This window comes from Gymnoscopelus microlampas, assembly GCF_963454915.1.
Source record: "Gymnoscopelus microlampas genome assembly, chromosome: 21".
Lineage (NCBI taxonomy): Eukaryota > Metazoa > Chordata > Actinopteri > Myctophiformes > Myctophidae > Gymnoscopelus > Gymnoscopelus microlampas.
In genome coordinates, this window is record NC_139958.1 from 13,856,585 (window position 1) to 13,869,122 (window position 12,538).

General features: G+C 42.7%; 2 protein-coding genes across 2 annotated transcripts in view; both read left to right on the forward strand.

The window, feature by feature from the left end:
* The window catches only part of LOC311038399 (histone H3.2), a gene marked incomplete at its 3' end in the record, with an annotated part of 235,076 nt that overhangs the window by 21,519 nt on the left and 201,019 nt on the right, over positions 1-12,538 (forward strand). The window lies entirely within an intron of this gene.
* The window catches only part of LOC311038383 (uncharacterized protein), a 35,532-nt gene that overhangs the window by 19,710 nt on the left and 3,284 nt on the right, over positions 1-12,538 (forward strand). The window contains exons 23-37 of the mRNA XM_084047881.1: positions 428-643; positions 833-1,062; positions 1,923-2,052; positions 2,773-2,966; positions 3,399-3,585; positions 4,874-5,083; positions 5,957-6,140; positions 6,736-6,937; positions 7,235-7,399; positions 7,561-7,809; positions 8,765-8,989; positions 9,243-9,377; positions 9,529-9,730; positions 10,349-10,471; positions 11,404-11,511. Coding sequence (XP_083904007.1) covers positions 428-643; positions 833-1,062; positions 1,923-2,052; positions 2,773-2,966; positions 3,399-3,585; positions 4,874-5,083; positions 5,957-6,140; positions 6,736-6,937; positions 7,235-7,399; positions 7,561-7,809; positions 8,765-8,989; positions 9,243-9,377; positions 9,529-9,730; positions 10,349-10,471; positions 11,404-11,511 — 2,760 coding nt within the window. The remainder of the gene's footprint in view (positions 1-427; positions 644-832; positions 1,063-1,922; positions 2,053-2,772; positions 2,967-3,398; positions 3,586-4,873; positions 5,084-5,956; positions 6,141-6,735; positions 6,938-7,234; positions 7,400-7,560; positions 7,810-8,764; positions 8,990-9,242; positions 9,378-9,528; positions 9,731-10,348; positions 10,472-11,403; positions 11,512-12,538) is intronic.

Below are 12,538 nucleotides of genomic sequence, written 5' to 3' on the forward strand. Positions count from 1 at the left end.
GTAATTTAGTAGTATTCTTTATATGCACTAAACTTAATTCATGGAAGTCTTAAGATGTTACATAACTTCTGATCCTTACTGAGTTTTATACTCATGTTAAAGTCTAATTTTCTCTACATTTTGAAGATAAAAAAATCGGTAGTTTATCCAGAACCTTGGACACTGTTTCGCACTAAGTTTGATGCACACGTTTAGTGGTGTTTTCACGTATTTGTGAGGCTAAGGTCTTAACATTACCAGTAACATGGATATTCCACATTTCCACAGTTTTACTTAACAGCAGTCATTTAAAAGGTGAAGTTGTCACTACATGTTGTCAATGTTCATACACTGTTGTGTGGCTGTTGTGTCAGTACTCTCTACATGAAAAACGTTTACAAAATGACTGCTGAAACTAAAGACAAGAACCCGTCCCACCTCCTCCCAGCTGAGTTCCAGTGTGCCCATGGACGGAAGTGCATACCCAAAACTCAAGTGTGCGACGGAACGTCCCAATGTCAGGACCGCTCTGATGAATTGGGGTGCAAGGCTCGCGCTGAGGGGTGTCACCATCACTGTGACAACGCCACACGCTGTGTGCCTGAGAACTTTCTGTGCGATGGAGAGAGAGACTGTGCCGATGGGTCAGACGAGGACAAGTGTGGTAGGACAACATGCATTTGAATGAATGGCTTTTTGAGAATAATATCTGTTTGGTATTGGTTAATCACCACTGTTGGATATTTAAAGGTACAAAAGTAACATTTATTATTCAAAAGGGCAAAATTATTGAGAAAGATCTGCAGCCAATACTTTTGTTTTATTAACATTCCCAACCTTGTGTTGCCTCCAGGCCTGCATCCCTGTGGGATCAGTCAGTTCCGCTGTGCCAGTGGTCAGTGCATCTCCGAGGCCCTACGATGCGACGGCTACGCCGACTGCCGCGACCACAGCGACGAGGTGGGCTGCTCCAGACCGCCCCGATGCCCACCCGAGCTCCGATGCCCTCACAGCCACCAGTGTATCATGAAGGACTGGTTCTGCGACGGAGAGAAGGACTGCCAGGACGGAGCAGATGAGAAGGTAAGGGAGGGATGGATGGTTGGCTAAAAGAGGAGGAAGGTTTAGGGCAGGGTTCTTCAACGTATTTCAGGCCAAGGACCCCTTAGCTGACAGAGAGATGAAGCAGGGACCCCCATTACATTGCGTACAATTGTGTTGCAGATTAAACTTTTTCATAGATTCCATGTTTCTTGTTCATTTCAGATCTGGTCAGATCACCACTTAAACCTTCAATACTTGATTTGCTCCTCTTCCCCCCCCCACACCAAACCTCTTTGCCCAAAATAGCAGATCTACAAGCTCACAACACCTCGCAGCGCGAGGCAGTGTGAGCTTGTAGATCTGCTATTTTTTTTTAAATAGCAGATGTAGATCTGCTATTTTTGATTATCTCAGTAAACGGATGCTAGGGTTCAAGTGTTTAATGTAAAAAAAAAAACATTTCTCACACAGATTTGGCAAACCCCCTAGGGGTCCGGGACCCCCTGTTGAAGACCCCTGATTTAGGGGAACAGAAGAACTGGGCAGAATTTACTTTTTGTTACATTTGACATTAAACTAATGCTCCTATCCAAAGTGATGTATAAATAATGCAGTGGAATCATTGGTGAAAAGTAACAATACTGTAGGTACATTTAGTCAAGTACTGTACTTGGGTAGAATTCTGGGGTACTTCTACTTTACTCAAGCATTTACATTTATCAGGACTTTCTACTCCACTACATCTCAGAAGTAAAATTGTACTTTTTACTTCACTACATCTATTTGAAAACTTTAGTTAGAAGTTACTTTGTAGATTTTAGATGATTATTACAAATCATACATGCATCAACCAATTATGGCCTATTTTATAGTTTGTCAATTCTGAAATGTTTGTCCAGGACTGCGCGGCGGTTCCAGTGTCTTGTAAAGAGTTCCAGTGGAAGTGCGGAGACAGCAACCAGTGCATCCCTCTGTCCTGGAGGTGTGACGGACAGATGGACTGTCACAACGGCATCGACGAGAACAAATGTGAGCCTGCCACCCATCCATTGCAAATGAATATTCAACTCACTTAACTGAATCCTGTCTTGCACAGACACTGTAAACCAGTGGTTCTCAACCTGTGGGTCGGGACCCCCAGGGGGTGTCACCACATGATTTTGGGGGGGTCCCCAGATGACTAATGACAATTTAGGGACTTTTAAGTCCTTTTTAATACCTAACAAAGAGAGGAAATGAAAAAAGAAAAAAAATCCGCTAAAACTGGTCAAATATTAGCCAAATTGTCAAATAAAATGGCAGATCTACAAGCTCTACAAGCTCTACAAGCTATTTTATTGTTTTTAATCTGTGGAACAGAGTCAAACTAAATGCCTCAAACTCCTACAATTCCAAGTGCTTGTCACGGTTGGGGGTCCCCAGTTCAAATATGATTACCTTCTGAAAAGGTTGAGAACCACTGCTGTAAACGACTGTGTTAATTTATCCATGTATAACTGAATAGCGTGCAAATGTAACCAAATGGACCTTATGGTTCCATTTGGTTATATTTGCATGCTCTCAGAGCAATGTCTTTAGGCCTATAGTTTTGTTATATGGGGCATTTTTCAGGGGTAAAATAATTATTTGTTATTTTGTTAGACAGTCGTAGTTATATCTACAATAATCTGAGAAATAATCTTAGAGTTAAACAAACACTGGGGATTTTAGTGAACACACAGACTGGTTATGTAATCTTTGTCATTTCAGGCAGCCGACCATCTTGTCCTCCCCAGCACTTCCAGTGCAGCAGTGGAGAGTGTCTCAAATCTTCCCTGGTGTGTAATGGCATCACCAACTGTCCTGACAGCTCAGATGAGGGTGTTGGTTGTACCCAGTCCAACTGTTCCAGCTCCAGAGCGCCCCAATGTGGCCACCAATGTATCAGCACACCACAGGGACCAGTAAGTGTTACTGTCAATGGTGGAGGGGTTTTCACTTAAAGCTGTATTATGTAACTCCTGTTTCTGGTTTGACAGGACCAGAAGTTCAAAATACAATTTTTCCGATGAGCAAGCAGGCAGGCTCTATTAGCTCGGTTGTAAAAAAAAAAAAGTTCAGCACTTGCACAGGAGATCTGGGTTAAAATCCGTGGAAGGTTATACATAGTGCAGCTTTAAGTAAAAGTAGCAAAACCACAATGTAGAAATACTGTTACAACTAAAAGTCCTGAATGTGAAAAAAAACAAAACAAAATGGCATCAAAATATACTCTATAACACAATGTAAAAATATGAATTACTTACAACACAGTATGCTTGTGATTACCGAAGTTGCTTAACTCATTGTCTGCCCTGGCTTGCATATGTTTATAAACCCTTTTGTCTGTTTTGCAGAGGTGTAGCTGTACCGCAGGCTTTAAACTCAAGTCGAACGGCATTTCCTGTATTGACATTGACGAGTGTAACGAGGTGAAACCTGCAGTGTGTCAACATTTCTGCTCCAACACACGAGGGTCGTACGTCTGTCACTGCTACCATGGCTTTCTGCTGGAGCCCGACAACATCAGCTGCAAGAGTCAAGGTGAGGATGAACTCTCTGTTCTTTGATACCTATCATGTCCGACGGGGGAACTAAAGTTTTCAGCTTAACCCAGCTGAGTGCAGCCCGCGGAGGCGGTGGAGCATTTAAGGGGGAGCAGTTAGGGGTTAAAGGTAGGGTAAGTGATTTGCTTTGGTTAAAATAAGTGTTAAATAGCTCTATATTCTGATAGTACTCATTGCTATGAAGTGTTTGTTCAGTATTAGGAGTCTCCTTGTCTCTCCACCTCTTTATTAAACAGAAAATGCATTTTTGTTTCAGTTTCATTTCCAATTTTATCCAACCAGGACAGAGAACTCAATCAGGATACAGATTAAACAAGTGAAATTGGAAGTGATGACACTAAGAAATTAGCAGACAAAATTGGAACTGGAACAATATACAAATGAAGCTTAAAAATGGGTACTTTCTCCTGATTGGCTGAGATTTTGACACCTACCGAAAAATGTATTTTCTGTTTATTAAAGAGCTGGAGAGACAGGGAGACTCCTGTTACTGAACAAACACTCTATAGCAATGATTACTATCAGAATATAGTATTTTAACCTTTTAACAAAATACTTTTTGTTTTAACCCAAAAATATCACTTGCCCTACCTTTTAAGTGTCTTGCTCAGGGACGCTTTGACACATTTCTGAGAGTTGGAATCGTACCTGGGACTTCCGGAGTCTCACTAACCAGCTATGGCCACCCCATTGTATGCTGAGAAATCCTGAATGGAGTATAAAGACTCTCAGTAGGTTGAACCAATAAGGATAACGAGGATTAAATTAGAGTTTAGAGCTAATCTAAGATTGGTTGATCCATGTTGCTCAATTTATTTTTACATTCAGATTAACCTTAGTTTAGTAATCTAATGTAGGATTAATTCATGGATTCGATTATTCTGGGCCGTCGTATTGAATTATACAGGTTGTAAGTAACAATATGAGGATACTTTATTGAGGATAATTGATTAAGATTAGATTTTTTTAAACCTATTTTTTACCAAAAACGGGAGCAAAACCAGGCGGTAATCCTTGAGTATAAAGTTGTGAAAAAGTTGATTGGATTTTTTTCATTTGCTACTTTGATATTGGGCAAAAATACTTGTCAAACACTGTTAACACCAGTGTCTAAATGTCTCTATGGAAGAGAAGGGAGACAGACCACCTCCAACCACTGCAGATGTAACATACAGATTGGTTAAACTTACATATTTTGTTCATTTAAAGCTGCAATTCGGAGCTTATTTTATTGAACACTCTGGGTTTTCCTGTGTACCTCATAGATGAACCATTGCTCCTGGCCTCCGTCCAGTCCCAGCTGCTCCTGCTGGGAGTCCACAGCTCCACCATGCGTCTCCTGTCCTTGGCCAACCGGCCCGTCTTCTCCCTGGACTACGACTGGTCGGAGCAGAGGGTCTACTGGCTGAGCTCCTACGAGAGCATCCGATGGGCCAACCTCAACGACACCAACAGCATAGGAACGCTGTTTAAAGGTAATCATACCAACAGCGAAGGACACTTAAAGGTATAGTTCACCCCCAAAATGACTTTTTTTCTTATCGATTACACACCCCGTGGAGACTTGAATTCATGGAGATTTGTTTTGTTTTTGTCGCATTCCTAAACCAATAATTTGATGACCGGCGGCAGCTCCTGTAGGAGACTTACACACCGGGGCGATTTTTTCGTGCGAATAATGCGTTTTTTTAAAAAACCTTATAAAGTCAATGGCTCCGTACATGGAGCGAAAAAGCGAAGCGAAAAAGCGTCTTTTAATTATTCGGAACGAGTCCGAATTTTGCGTATATTCGCCATATTCGCCGGTATGTAAGGACCTTTAAAGTGTCAACTTTGGGTCTCCTACCGGAAACATTAGCATGTTTCCGCCGGTCATCAAATTATTGGCTTAGGAATGCGACAAAAACAAGTCTCCATGAATTCAAGGCTTCATGGGGTGTGTAATTGATGGAAAATGAGTCAATTTTTGGGTGAACTATCCCTTTAACCCATTAAAAGCGAGAAAGCATCTGTATTTTAGCAACAACTTTTCCAGAAAACTCTTTAGATTTTAGAACAGTGGTTCTCAAAAATGGCAGATGTGCAAGCTCACAGTGTGTCACTCATGCCGCGTTGCGAGCTTGTGCATCTGCTATTTTTTTTAAGAAATGTGAAAAATATATAAACACACACACAGCATTTGTGGAATCAGCCTCAGGTCATAATGGGTTAAAGGTCGCGTGACTGAAGTGGCTTTGTCTGTTTTTCAGTCCGTTTGTCCTGCTCAGTCTGACAATTTGGCCCATGACTCTACTGCGATGTACTTAAAAGTCACTCTACTTAATCCCAGTGCATGTGTGTGTCTCCAGGAGTAAAGCCAGACGTCATAGCGCTGGACTGGGTGGGCAGGAACCTGTACTGGATAGATGGTCTGGTAGCTCAGATCCTGGCAGTGAGTTTGTCTGATTCTTTGGCCAAACCTCAGAACTACACCGTGATCTTGGATGAGGAGCTGGAGCAGCCCAGTTCTCTGGTGCTCATACCCAACCAAGGGTAAGATAAGCACCTAAAAACCAGTGATGGAAGAAGTACTCACATTTTTTACTCAAGTAAAAGACTAAAAGTATCCATACCCTATTGTAGAAATAGTCTACAAGTTTGGTGGTATTCAAAATGTACTTTTGTAAAAGTGCAAAAGTATTGGCATCAAAATGTACTTAAGCTGCCAAAGGTAAAAGTATTCATTATGCAGCAGCTCCCATTTCACAAGTTTTCAAATGTATAAAAATCCTTTGAAAATAGCAGATCTTGTTGTGAACTTGAAGATCGTCTCTTTTCAAATTGCCAAAGTATATACATGTAGGTCTGAAGTGGTTTTGTCATAATAATCCTTAATCAATAATAATCAATCTACAAAGTAACTAAAGTTTTCAATTAATTGTAATAAAAGTACAATATTTACCTCTGATATTTAGTGGAGTAAAAGTATTGAACATTGGAAATACTTAAGTACAATTTTACTTGAGTAAATGTATGTAGTACTTTACACCACTGGATTGGTGACATGGTTGGCAGCCTGGCAGAGATCTCAATGGTCTGGCAATGTGAGACTAATTCTGTCTGTCTCTTGCGCTCGTCTCCCTCTCAGTTTGATGTTGTGGTCTGAGATTGGCAGTGCCCCTCAGATCGGGCGGGCAGGGATGGATGGCACACGGCGGCAGGTCATAGTGAACAAGGGCCTGAGCTGGCCGGTCAGTCTGACCTTTGACTTCCTGGATAACCGCGTCTACTGGGCAGATGAAAAGCTGCGCTGCATTGGATCCACTTCTTTGGATGGGCAAGGTGTCAAGGTAGGACAAATAGACGAGCTTGCATCGTTGTGGAATACTTGTACCACTTAAGCCAACTAACTTACTTGTAAGACGAATAGCGAAAAAGTGCATCGACAGTAAAAGCTCACAAAATGTTGCATTGTGACACGTTGAGCTTGTATAGTAGATGCACAGGTTTCACAATTTTTTAAAAATGTATTAGGAAATTGAGGCAATAAAAAACACGTTTTGTGTAGTCACAAAATCCCAAGGCACACCTGGACTTGTCTCATGTTAACATGAGTTAACATTAATACCACTGTCTTCATGGGTCAGATCCTCCAGTTGGCGGAAATGGCGAGTCCTTTTGCAGTGGAGGTCTTCAACAACAGGGTCTTCTGGTCCGACACCAAGAGGAGGACAATCCGCTCGGCCGACAAGAACACAGGAAAGAACCAGAAAGTTCTGTTAAAGAGGCCCGGCCAGCCATTTGCACTCAGGGTGAGTCTCTTCACTGCATTTGACTTGGAACTCAAACTTGGAACTCAAACGTTTGCAACCTGGAATTTCACATGAAGACCTGTAGTCTTGAGGTTTCATTGTGATAATGGTAATACCGTATGTGACAGCCTGGTTGCTGACCCTGTCTCTCGTCCCTGCAGCTGATCCATCCCCTATCCCAGCCACCTGTCTCCAACCCCTGCCATCACATCAGGTGTTCCCACCTCTGCGTTTTGTCTCCTGCAAACAAGGCCCTGCCCAGACCAGGGGCTCCTAATTTAGCCTCTCAGGGACCCACGGCAGTGTGCCGATGCCCACCAGGACTGTCTCTCAGCCAGGACAAAGTCACCTGCGCTCTCTCCTTGGATGCCACCTTCCTGCTGCTGTTGTCTTCAGATACAGTCACACAGGTGTGTGTGTGTGTGTGTGTGTGTGTGTGTGTGTGTGTGTGTGTGTGTGTGTGTGTGTGTGTGTGTGTGTGTGTGTGTGTGTGTGTGTGTGTGTGTGTGTGTGTGTGTGTGTGTGTGTGTGTGTGTGTGTGTGTGTGTGTGTGTGTGTGTGTGTGTCAATTCCCCATGACCAACATGGTTCTTTACACTGCTAACCCCTACAGTTGTACTGTGGAGCTTGTAGACCAGTGATTCTCAAAGACCTCCAGTTTGATATGCATTAGGCCACAGACCACCATTACATTTTATATCGCAGGCAGGACCCCATTCTACACTGCAAATCCTCAGTGTTAATTACAGTGACAGTGAGGAGTTTCACTGGGATGCATAAGCGTGTGGAGGAACACGCTATCCCTCCAGATCGCTCCCGGCATGCCCTGATCAAACAGTAGCAGTAGCTAGTGCAGCAAACACATATATATGTATTTTATCAAGTCTGACTTTTGCTTTCGTATCTACAATAGTCTTGGTCTCTATAGTCACTGGACATCCCGCGTGCAAAAAACGTATAAATTGCTGACCCTGTAACCACGGATGTTAACTCGAAATTAGCAACCTGTGTGCACTGTATTAGTCTGTATGCTTCAATAGATGTGTTTTAATCCCGTCTGTGTCGGATTCTGTCTGAAGTTCCCTGTATTCATTAATGTTGGTGGCGGGGGGGTATCAGGTGAAAGCCGGTACTACACTGGATGTAAACGGGATGTAAGGGAGGAAATAAAACTGCGTTCAGGCACTTATGGGATTGCGTACAATTTGCAACATTAGATGCATTGGTTAACTTTTATAACATGTCATGTTGGATATTTCATTATTTGTGGTTGATGGTGCATCTTTCAGTCTCAATCGGTTTACCTACACCTACCTTCATGGTTGATGTTGCATCTAATTCACTCTCTTGGTCTCATCTCTACAGGTTTACCTACGCTCCCTCCATGAAGGTTCCAACCTGAAGAATCTCCCCAGTATGGGGAGTCGTGTGCTGGGTCTACCTGGCATGTCCGTGTCGACGGGACTGGATGCAGTGGTGGATGGCATGTCTGTGTACGTGGCCTCCTCGGGGCTCGTCACCCAGCTGAGACTTGGCAACACCAGATCTAGACAGGGACTGACCCCTGTGGGACGAATCCTTAGACTTAGGGTAAAGAATAATAATAGTTTACAGTGTCTCCCTCTCGCTGTCATATTGTCTGTCTCTCCTACACTGTCTCCCTCTCAGCTATCATATTGTCTGTCTCTCCTACACTGTCTCCCTCTCAGCTGTGATACTGTCTGTCTCTCCTACACTGTGTCCCTCCTCAGCTTTCCTGCTATCCGTCTCCCCTACACTCTAGTAAATAACACATTCAAGCTATGCTAAAATGCTGTCTCCTTTTGGAATAATGTCTTTGTAGGATGATGTCATCACAGCTATGGCAGTTGATTGGGAGACCTCTAACCTTTACTGGAGCAGCTCCAAGCTGCCTCTCCTCCATGTGACCTCTTCTCACTATGGTTATACCATCCCTCTCCTGCAAGGGTCACTACAGGTAACAGTCTCCGTCTCTGCTGAGCCATAGCCTCTTCCCACAGTTAACTTGCAATAGTGTTGCTGTCGCCAGAAACATTCTGTCTCCATATTATATCTTTTTGATATTTTTAATATATTATGAATTGCTTCCTTGTCTTTTTGTCTTCAAGGGTACCACATCCATTGCACTGCACCCCCCTGCAGGACGCCTGTGTTACTCTGTGATCAGGAAGGTGGACGGTAGCAGTCGCTCCCAGATAGAGTGCGCCTTCATGGATGGACGCAACTGGCAGCTGCTGTGGGACAAATCCAACATACCCACCTCTGTTGTCTTTTCAAGTGAGGGAACCGATGTCTTCTGGGCTGACATAGGTGAGACACAGAAATAATTCCATGTTCTACAACAAGTACAGGTTAAAACATGACAGACCAGTAAGCAACAGCGCAATGGGCGTGCCGATGTGGAAGCATAGAAAGTAGTCGGCTGTATTGTCAATGCACTTCGACACAGCCATTATTAACCCTCTGCCATCTGGCATTTTGCTTTACAATACAAAATGACTATAATAATACATAGAATGTATATAGCGCTTTTCTAGGTACCCACCTAGAGCCGCCCCGTCGCACACCTGAGACAGCGGGATGCACCTCTTCCCATGCGAGCACTGGAACTCACCTAAACAGTTAGATCAGACAGAGCCATGCATGTAGAACAGTGGTTCCCAGACTTTTTAGTTCAAGGCTCAAAAGAGCAATTAGACGTTTCCGGGACCCAAACTAGTGAAAATAGTAGATCTACGTTTAAAGGACAACTTTGTTTTTTTACAACCAAGTTTTATATTTTAGCTTGTAATTAAAGTAAATAAAAGATGAGTGTTCTTTTTTTTTTGCTTTCATCACGGTGTACTATAAGGTCAGCCTTATGCACCCTGCCATGTTTTTGAAATACTTTTGTAAGGGATTTTGTAAGGGTAATTATGTGTGTTGTAGGTGATGGTACCATCAACTCCATTGGACTGGATGGCTCAAGATACCGCCAGTATAAAACTGGGCCAAATCTGGTCACTTTCACACGGACTGACAACATACTACTGTGGATCACTAGAGAAAAAGGTGAACACACACACACTGTATTTACTATACTTGAGGACATCAACATTTTATGAATGCCATTTTTAACCATAACTCTAAACCCGACAGTTGTCTAAACCCTAACCCTTTTGTTTACAACAGAGAATGCATGCTTTTTATGAAGAAGTTGGGGTCAAATCTCCTGTGCGATTATTATCATGCACATATTGTACTTTGCTCTATTCCTAAATTATTATCCTTCATATTCTGTACACGCTGAAGTTTTTACTTGTTTCCTCCTTTAAATTGTATTGTTAATTTTTTAATATAACTTTTAATATATTGTTGGCACATTCTGTGATGCATCACATCACTATTTCACCGTACATCCTTGAGTGACAAAAGTGCTTGGTACTGTTTAGGCCACTAGATGGCACTACAGAGCTGGAAGCTGTAATAATGATTGACCATAACCGCTTAAACCCTATACTTAGGTGATCAGGGGTCCCCCTGGGCTCTATACTAGGTCTCCTTATTTCCTTAAACAGCAAATCTCTCCACCAAGCTGATCTCAAAGCTCACAACGCGTCGCAGGGTGACGGCGTTGTGAGTTTGTAGACCAGCCTATTGTCAATGGTGGACTCTTTAGGAAGGGAAAAAGTACATTATGAATTAACCACTTAAGCCCTATTTCAGCTATAGTGACATTTTCTAAAAAATATATATCAATAATGGTGAAAATGGCAAGCTCACAATGCATAAAGTGATGGGTTATGAGCTTGTATATTTGTTTTTTCAGGAAAATCTTTGAATTTGTGGATGTCTAAATAACAATGCATTGATAGTAAAAGGAAAATGTACTATTTTTGAGCGTTTTTTTTTATCATGATAAACAATCCCTAGTCCCAACCCACTGTTTGGGAAACACTGGGCTAATCTGTCTCTCTTGTCCCTCCCCCCCCCCTCCTCCTCAGGTACATCCAGGGTATGGTACAGTAATAACACGGAGCACAAAGAGTTGTGGTTTGAGGTGGAGACCAGCTTTGTGACCATGAAGTCGTACAGCCGGGCCACCCAGTCAGGTTGGTCTCTTTGTCTTCATGACATAATGGTCATTTATCAGAGACACTACTGTAAAAGTGTCACTTTTAGCCATTTTGTTAGAGTTGCAATTTGCTCTTTTTCTCTCTCACCGACAGGAGGTCAAACTTTAAACCAACCCTCTGGATTGGATGTACTGTAGCAATATCACAGGCCTCACGTAGCCTTCAGGTTACTGATTTATATTGGGGCAATATGTAGGAAAAAAGGTAGACAATTTGACTCGCCAGTTTCTCACACGTTTGTATCTGATTGCTCACATGTCACATGATGTCCCTACCTGCTTGCTTGTCTCTCATTGTATTGAAAGTGTAAAGTATTCAGTATGAAAAGCTTTACCTTTTATGTCGGTTGCAGATCTTCTGCAACGGTTACTAAGCTTACCATGTTCATCGAGGTGTAAGCACTGTTGTTACACTCGAGTCATATCGTGTATCGTATTGCAAACGGGATATTTAGCATACATATAGATCTGTAATTTTGTATATCCATAATTTATATTCCTGTCACTCAGTTCCTGCTATCATTGGATCTAGCAGGGGTTGTAGTGGCATGATCTGTCTGTTTGAGGTCTTTCCACGGTGAAGCCTGGTGCAAGTGTTAATGGGTGAAACTTTGGAAAGGCCTGTTATTATTAATGTGTAGCCGGCATTGAGTGGACTGAAAAGGCCCACTCAGTGGACTGAAAAGGCCCACTCAGATTGTATTCAAGTTGAATAGAGGGCAGGTTCACATGATACCTTGTGAGAGACCAATGTTGGCAGGCTTTGAACGATCCCAGTCTGTTTGTGTGCTGTGCTGAATGGGTTGCGCTCTCTCCCTCCTCCTCTCTCTCCCCCTCTCCTGATCCCTCCCTCACTCTCTCCCTCTATCCCCCTCTCCCTCCCTCCGACCAAGAGCATAGTGCGTAACAGGTCATGTCAAATTCCGCGCCTCCTCAAAACAATGGTGGTGGGAACCCTTTCCTTGCAGCTAAAATCTATACAACCCACTACTTAAAATTCTACT